This window comes from Populus trichocarpa, chromosome 13, assembly GCF_000002775.5.
Source record: "Populus trichocarpa isolate Nisqually-1 chromosome 13, P.trichocarpa_v4.1, whole genome shotgun sequence".
Lineage (NCBI taxonomy): Eukaryota > Viridiplantae > Streptophyta > Magnoliopsida > Malpighiales > Salicaceae > Populus > Populus trichocarpa.
In genome coordinates this window covers 11,376,277-11,385,046 of record NC_037297.2, presented here as the reverse complement: position 1 = coordinate 11,385,046, position 8,770 = coordinate 11,376,277, and the positions used below count along the sequence as shown (strand labels likewise).

At 30.8% G+C, this 8,770-nt stretch overlaps 1 protein-coding gene across 2 annotated transcripts; it reads right to left on the bottom strand.

Annotated features, from left to right (window-relative positions):
• Positions 1–499: 499 nt before the first annotated feature.
• LOC18104300 (immune-associated nucleotide-binding protein 9) lies at positions 500–4,780 on the bottom strand. 2 transcript variants are annotated; one of them, XM_006376058.3, is made up of 6 exons: positions 4,632–4,780; positions 3,734–3,983; positions 3,269–3,546; positions 1,704–1,868; positions 1,486–1,623; positions 500–876 (listed from the first exon to the last, which is right to left on the bottom strand). In XM_006376058.3, exons 2-6 carry the CDS (start codon positions 3,966–3,968, stop codon positions 682–684), a joined length of 1,011 nt encoding a protein of 336 aa, XP_006376120.2. In that variant the 5' UTR covers positions 3,969–3,983; positions 4,632–4,780; the 3' UTR covers positions 500–681. The 2 variants fall into 2 exon arrangements, with proteins under 2 accessions (XP_006376120.2, XP_006376119.2); XM_006376057.3 differs by having other exon boundaries at positions 4,500–4,668.
• Between the last annotated feature and the right edge of the window lie 3,990 nt (positions 4,781–8,770).

Genomic DNA, 8,770 nt, shown 5'->3' with positions numbered 1-8,770 from the left:
TGGTTAAGTGAAAAGTAAGAAAAAAGAGAGACGGAATGAATAAATAAAAAGGGTTAAGAATTGTTAAATAAAAAGCAAAGAAGAAAATACTTGAATGAAAGAAAATAAGATGGTTCACTTTTATATACACAATGTTTCCATCTCAAATATTTTAAAGGTTTTTATATATATATATAAACAGAGAAACTCCACAATATTATATCCACGTCCCACATCCACTAAAGGTGCTTTAACCACCATAAATGAGCTTTAACCACCATGGCAATCTTCAACCATAGTAAAATTCTTAAAATGAGCAGGAAATATATATATATACGATCAATTATATTATATATGTATTACCAATAAAATATTGTTCTTACAGTTAAGGTAATACTATATTCCTATAAAGGTGAGAATACAAGTTCGATCCCTAGAAATCGCTTATTAGGAGGAGTAGTCACGAACCCCAAACGAGACTAGCCTCACTCTTAAAAAAAAAAATGTGAGGATATCCGGATAAAAATCAAAAAAAAAAAAATATGTATGTATTACTTGGAACCGTATCATTTCAGGCATCATGTACTATCACAAAGAAGCATTTGCAGCGAGAGCACTGCATGCATAAACCACAATATAAACACCAAACACAATAGCATTCTCGTACGTTTTCAATCAACTGAACATGGTCTGTCGATTGTGTCAGAGAATGGCACAGCCTCCCTTCTTACGGAGCTCCTCCTGAGCCTTCTCTAGACTCTCTCTTAGCATGCGAATTTCTTCGTTTGATTTCCTTTGCTCTGATTGTGCATTCTCTTCTGCGCGAAGTCGAGCGGCATGCTCTTCTGCCAGCCGCCGCTCAAGATTACCGGTTGCCTCTTTAAGCTTCATCTCAACCTACACGTCAACATAGAAATCAAAAAATAATTGATACACTTGTGCCCAGCCAAAGCCAAAATAGACAAAATCTATGTGATTAGGGGTTTCCTTCTTTTCAAAATGCTTTCAAAATAGCTAATCTAACTTGTAGCCACTTAATTTTCACTGCAGCAAGATTTCATTATCTGTTCACAACAACTGCGTTATTCATTAAAATCATGAGTATCTATATACTCTCTAAATCTTGAGCTATGGTAAGTGCATTGTGAATTAAATCAATGGCAGCATGCAGTTTCCCAGTAACAAGAGTTCATAAAATGTCAGATTGAATAAATCACACACAAGGGTGTACTTCCTCTTTTTTCTATGAAAAGCAGGAGGATTCAAGAATATACTACAAACAAAATTATAATGTTTGTAATCATACAATTACAATCTGAGAATTTGACCAGTACCATTAAACATAGAATAAGGATTTCCTGAGGAATAAATGAATCTTGATTTTGCTGAGAGAGATCTTTTAAAAACATAGGAGGCACATGACCGTTTTAAAGACTAACTAAATCTTCAGATCCTACAAACAAGAGAACATGGGAAGCCTGTGAAAACAAGGGAATCGAGCAATACCATCTCAGTTACTCGTTTCAGCTGTTCTTCATATTGTATTTGCATCTGCTCTTTCAACTCTGATATTTCTCGTATAGAAATGTTCCCTTTCAAGGAATTAACCTCTTCTTGTTGATCACGGAAGTTCATTTCCCCTTTCTATCATATCAATCAAGTTATCCTCCCAAAAATTTTACAATGAAGTACAAAAACATAGCCGAAGTTTACAAAAAACTAACCTGTATTTCAGCAAATAATTCATCACTGTATGGTTGCCCAGCATTCTGTTCTATGACCCTGTTTACAAGGGAGAGAAGCTCCTGCATCTGCTCAGCTCTCTTCAATAAATCTTTAGTTTTGTTATCGAAAAGAACTCGTCGATTCTCACACAACTTGAGAACTTCCTGCAAAAAAAATTTCAATAAATTTTCATGTATTTAAATAAACTACAAAATTTTGCATGAGTTATCCTGCATTTAATCACTATAGGTAAATATCCGGCCATTCACTCAAGTGCAGAAACATTCCATCTCTCACCTGAATAACAATCTTACTTTTGACATTGACAAAATCTGTTGGTAGTATCATCATTATTGTTGACAACAAAGAAAAAAATTAACTTCAAAAGATGCTCATCTGACAGACAATTTTTCAGTAAACTAACTAAACTAGTTCGCTCATTCAACCAAATGTCAGCTATTTCTTAAACTAGTTAATAACATTTTCAAGGTCTTAAAGCATGATCAGCACTCGCCAGCCAAGACTTTTTTGTATAAGGCTGCCCTGCAAATTTTAAGCTTTGCATTTATACTTATTTTCAACTAATAATCATGTCAACAACATAACGTCACACCAGCCTGAGCATTTGGATCTGCACGATTTAGCAATAGCTCAAATCTAGTAAATCCGTCTTATCTCTAACTTCATAACAATTTAAATTAAAACTCAATAGCACTAATAAGCAAGTCGATGATAAGGAATACAATGGAAATAAGTAAGCTTGCGCTAAACTCATTTTCAACCATGTAATAGGCATAAGTTCTTAAGTTGCAATAAAAAATCTTATAACTCAGAAAGGTGGCACACCAACCAAGAGCATTGGGATCTATATGATTTAGCAAAAGTACACATGTTATTTAATTTCAATCAATAACGAGTCAATTCTTGTAGCAACTTTACTGACACTTTTGGAAAACCAAATCAAAAGTATAGATTTAAGTAACAAAAGTAATAAATTTTTGCACAATATTTATTATAGTTCCCACTAACTAAAAGAAAGACACAGAATCATGACTAAATAACACAAGTGAAATGACAGAATGCAGAAAAACAAAAAGAAGAGTGAAGTTAAAGAAAACTCTGGGAAGATATTCAATAAGAAGATAAACCATTTAGTAAAATGAATATATTCCTAGAACTTTTAATTAAAATTCAGAATCTAATAAATTTCCCAGCTTTATAAAGATAGCATCTTTAAATTTTAGTTTGTTGAAGGGCAGCTGTAATGCATAGTAATCTTTAAATTTTGCAAACTTGAACAATAACTCTCTCTGGAGACCAACAAAGAGGGAGAATATGCAAACTTTCACCTCTAATCAACATGGAGTTGTATGCTACAAGCTATCTTCAAATCCAACATACTAAAGACACCATTAATCTTCCAGACAATAAAGAGCTTAAGATCTTGAGATACCATACTTGCACAACTCAAACAATAAGCCAAAGTAACAAATGAAATCATACTAAGTTTCCAATTGATAAATGTAATAGGTGAAAAAATAAAAACAAAAACAAAATGAGTAACCTTTAAAGGTTGTGGACACTCGCGGCCCAAATAATCTTCTAATGTCTCATCATTATCTTCAAGCTCATCTCCCCCAGTGAAGACTACAATCATGTAGTCAAGTATCTTACTTCCAAACAAAGTTTGTAAGCTGCGAAGGGCTGCTTCTTCTTCCTGTGAAAAGCGGGTCCTAACTGAGAAGACTACAAGGACTGCGTGGATCCCATCCTTTGCCATATTAATACATTTGACAATTTCTCTGCCAACAAATTCAGATCCAGCAGAAAAATCAAAGAGTCCTGTAATGGCTAATTTGTTAGTTCTTATGCACCATGAAGCCATATACAAATTATGCGGTACATAACTAACAAATAGGATGAAGTGGAATGATTTGCTAGGACCAAGTTTTTTGGAAAATGTTAAGATTAATTAATCTTAACATTTTCCAGAAAACTTGGTCCTAGCAAAATAGCTTACTGTCCATACCAGGAGTATCAATGACATTGATAATTTGACCATCTCCCAGTACAGTACTCTGCAATTCACAAGTACTGGTAACACCAGATGAGCTAGCTCTTGACTTGAAGGCCTTTTTTCCAAGAATACTGTTACCGGTTGCACTTTTTCCATTGCCTGTGCGTCCAACTAAAACAACTGTTCGAACCCCATTGGATGGTGAAGCAAGCTCCCAATCATCATCTATTGCACTTCCACCCATCATGCCAGATCAGATTACCTACAACATATAAATGTTTACACGGTCTGGTTGGAGAATTTCATGTTTTTTTAAAGTAACAACGCAACTAATCATACAAAGCTTATTCTTAAAACAAGCTTCTTATGTTCCATTACCAAGCAAAACTTATAGGACTATCTATATCCATAAAGTAATTATACTACAAAAGCTGCTCCACAATTACACAGAGACAAGAACAGTACTTTAGCATGCCACTAAGGCTATCAATCCAAACCCCAGGTGACATAAACAGTGCTCGAACCGTGGTTTGTTACACATCAAATTCATAAGCTCTTCCGATAAATTAAACATTAATGACCAAAAATACATAATCACAAAGAGAGTGAGATCTCCATCAATATAGCCCACAAACCCAAAATAAACCAAAGAACCATGTAGACCTGGTTAGGAAATTTCAAATCTCATTTGTGATTTCATAAAAAATAAAACCCAGATAATAAAAGATTCAAACAAGAAAAAGGTAAAGTCTTTTCCTTTTTTCTTATACACTGTTACCTCTGCAACCAAACCAAACGAAGAGAACCCACAAGACAAAGAACTCCAAAGGCAAACATAACAGTGCACCTGTAAGAATAGATTTGAAAACTTTGATCGTCGTATAAGATAAAAGGTAAGGAGATTACTTACTTAGTCAGTAAGCGAAAGGAAGAGACAAGAGAGAAGATAAAGAGTCTTTAATCTAATCTATTGAGCTGTGTATGTAGACAAATTACTAGTCTGTAGAAGACCAAAGACTACAGGGACAAGGAAAATTATTGTTATTTGTTAAGAGTATTTCTCTTTAGTCCCTGGATTTTGGACCTAATTATTTACTACTCCCTTTTATTTGAGATCTTATAACTTGATCCCTTTTCTTAAAACCATAGTTTTTAAACTCAGCCCAGTCCAAGGCCCGAGTTCCAGGTTTTGACCGGGTCATGATTTTTTCTATTTTTTCTTCAACCTGGCCTGGTTCTAGCCCCGGACCGGCTGGGTTCCAGATCGACCCGCCGGACCAAGCCGGATTTCAAAACTATGCTTAAAACATTACTCAATGAGTGTCAAAAGAATTGAAGGTTCTCAAACATAAATGACTAAGCTATAGTTAATTTCAAAATCTAGGGACTAAAAAATAATTTGCTCCATTTGTTAAACATGAAGATATTTTTTTAAACTTGGATAAAATGCTACAATTAATGATTTTTATATAGGATAACCATGACTCATATATATAATATATTTATATTTTATAAATTTTAAGGGGTATAATTTAACTGGTCAGGTTTTAAATTTATTTTCTAGAGATCACTAGTTCGAGTCCTACAAATCTTAGGGCCACTAGAAATTTACATGGTCATTAACCTAAATACCCACGGAATTAATCGAGGTCCGCGCAAGCTGACCTAGACATCTACATTAATAAAAAATATATATATATTTATATCTTACTTATTGAATAATAATAATAATAATAATAATAAACGCTTGATGGTAGCCATTGAATGGAATTTTAAAAAGAAATCATGGTGGACAATATAATAAGAGCGTCTGCTGGTATTATAAAAGTACTATTATAATTTTATTTGAACATAAAATAAAAATCAAATGGCATTTTTAAAAATACAAAAATGACCAGACCTAGAAATCAAGCAAAAATAAAACCTGTGGAATATTATCCTCTCAAGCCGAACCATAAATTTAAATGAAGCCATGGATGAAGAAATTAAGGAATTGGTTTGGACTTTGTCAAGAAGAGGATGAAAGACATATAAATTTTTTAGGGATCTGTTTGGATAATCTTTTTTATAAAAAAAAAAAAAAAAAATGGGAAACGAATGGTGAGGAGACCTGGAAACAAAAAGGACATCATTGCCTGCCATACACCAATGAGTTCCTATCTTCTAAGCCATCTCTTGTTGTTTCATTATACATATTCATTTAAATCTTTGCTCCCTTCTTCATTCTTTTTTTCTTCTTTTTTTTTCACTTCTATCATCCTCTTTTTTTTTTTTTTTTTGCTCTTTTTATCTAATATGTTATATAATATTCCAGGGTTAAATAAAAAAATTAATTTTATAAAATATAATTTTTTTGATGTTCTTTAATATTTATGTTATTCAAAATGAGTATAAAACATAAATTTGATCCCTCAAATTTCTAGAGTCTTTTTTTTAACTTCGATCATTGAATTTGTTTTTTGTCAATTTTAACTTTCCAAGTTATGTTAACATGATTCTATGTGTTAGAATTTATTTTGATTTGCATGCTTTTACTTATCTAATATGTCATAAAATATTACAGAGTTAAATTAAAGATTGATTTTATGAAATATAATTTTTTGTTATTGTTAGAAAAATTACAAGATCATGGACAAAAAATAACATAAAAAACATAGCCCTTTTTTCTCATTTATGTTTTTCAAAATGAGCTTAAAACATAAATTTGGTCCCTCAAATTTCAATCTTTGCTTATTTTATCCCTATTCTCATATGTTTTCATAAATTGATTCTAAACTTTATTTTTTTCATATTTTCATATTGAGAGAGGAGAGATAATTTTTTTGAAAAAAAATAAAGGAGACTATATACTAAATAAGTTGAGCACCTAAACTAATTTAACTATTCACTCCTAAATTCACCACTTTTTTTTTCTTTTAGGTCCTTCAAGTTTTTTTGCACTTCGGTCACTAGACTTTATTTATTTTCAATTTAATTCTTGCAAGTTATGATGGCATAGTTGTATGTGTTGGACATATTTTGATTTGCATTAGGGATGATCATTTTTGTTTCGGTTCGGTTTTGGGCAAAAAAAGACAACCAAACCAAAAATTTAGTTTTTAAAGGTTTTGAACCGAACCGAAAATCGATTCAAACCAACTAGTTTCGGCTTCGTTCGTCTTTTTTGTTTCAAAATCAGTTCAAACCAATATTACTTTTGACTTGGTTTGATTCAATCTTTTTTGTTTCAAAATAGATTCAAACCAATATTACTTCAATTAAGCTTTTTTTTATTGGGCCTCGCTTCTTAGGGTTCTTGTAGGATTTTATTACACTGGACCTAATTTATATTTACTATTTTTGGGTTTTTCAAGGTTTGTTTTGAATTTTTATAATGGGCTTGAGTTATTTTATTACAAAGGCTTGAAAATCTCATAAATAATTATATGAATTTTTACTTTCAGCATGAACATACACAAGTGCTCCAATTCATCCAAATTGATAACAATAAAAATAAATGAAATCTAGAAAATTGCCTTGCATGAAAAGATGACAACAAAAGCTTTCATCCAACTATTAACCATCTCTTTACAAATATCCCTCATAAACATATCATAAGTATAGTTTTTGTCAATTTGTTACACAATCAATGTCCCTTACATGACTTGATGTTAATTTTGCTATTGATGGATAAATAAATAGCAAGACAAAAAAATGTCAACCTTCTATCAATTCTTGCATTTATCATATCAATCATTCCACTAAATCCAAAATATATTTATTATTTACTTATTTCTTTTCTGTACTTGTAACTATTTCAAGCTAGCATTACTGATTTTTAGTTGGGTTTACACTAACAGTTTTTTGTATCATTCTTTATTAACTTTTATTCGTCATTTCCATCATAATTTTTCATTATTATTTTTTCATTCTCAAAACACATTTATTTTAAATCTTTTTTATTCTTCTATTTGTCAAAACTTGTTACTGTTTTCGCCGTTATTATGAGTTGTAAACTAAAGTTCATAATCCTTATTCTAGCTTCAACTACACCTTTAAACTTATTTATGGAGGTCACCCCTTCCATTACATATCAACTTTACTATTATTTTCATCATCAATTCATTTCCTTTTGTTTTGAGTTTTCATTTTTCAAGATCTCGTTACTTTCGATATTATGTTTATGCAGGGGTTTACAGATGTGGTATCTCTTGTCTAGAATAATTGAACAAGCACAAAACATCACCCTTCAAGTATATTTCTAAATCTTTTATTAAAAAACAAATCATCAAGAAAATTATAAAAAGATAAAGAAGATCACTTTAAAGACCCATAATCCATAAAATTTTAGCAAAATTCTTCTTACTACAATAAAAGGCTAGTATTGTAGAGTACAATCACATTTATGAAGATCAAATCCATGTGCAAGAAAAAAAGTAAAATATATGAAGATCTTATCCAACTCATGATCATATAACGACTCTTCAAACAACCGTACAAGTGGTTCAAAAAAAGATTTGGATTTTTTATACCTGTTTGTTTTTTCAAATGAAAATTTACTTCTTATACCTGTTTGTTTTTTCAAATGGGTTTAGTGCTGGTTGAATCAATTTAGTTCAATTGGTTCTAGATTTTTAAAACCAAAACCGAACTAAATTGGATTTTTTTTTGTTTTCTAATCAATTAATTCAATTTTTTCTCTTAGTTTGATTTTTTCAGTTAACTTTATTTTGTTTAATTTGTTTTTTTACTCGCTTAATCTGCATACTCTTGCTTATATAATATGTTATATATATTTTGATGTTAAATTAAAGATTGATTTGAAAAAAATAGTGTGAAAGTTAAGTGTTGTTTGATATTGTAATTAAATATATTTTTGAAAAGTTTTGAATTGTTTTTTAGTTTTAAATTATAAATTGCTTTAATATGTTAATGTAAAAAATAAATTTTAAAAATATTATTTTAATATATTTTTAAATAAAAAATATTATAAAAAATAATTTTTAACACGCGTTCAAACTCCTCGAGTCTCCATGCCGTTACATACTCAAAGAGATGAGCAGTGGAAAA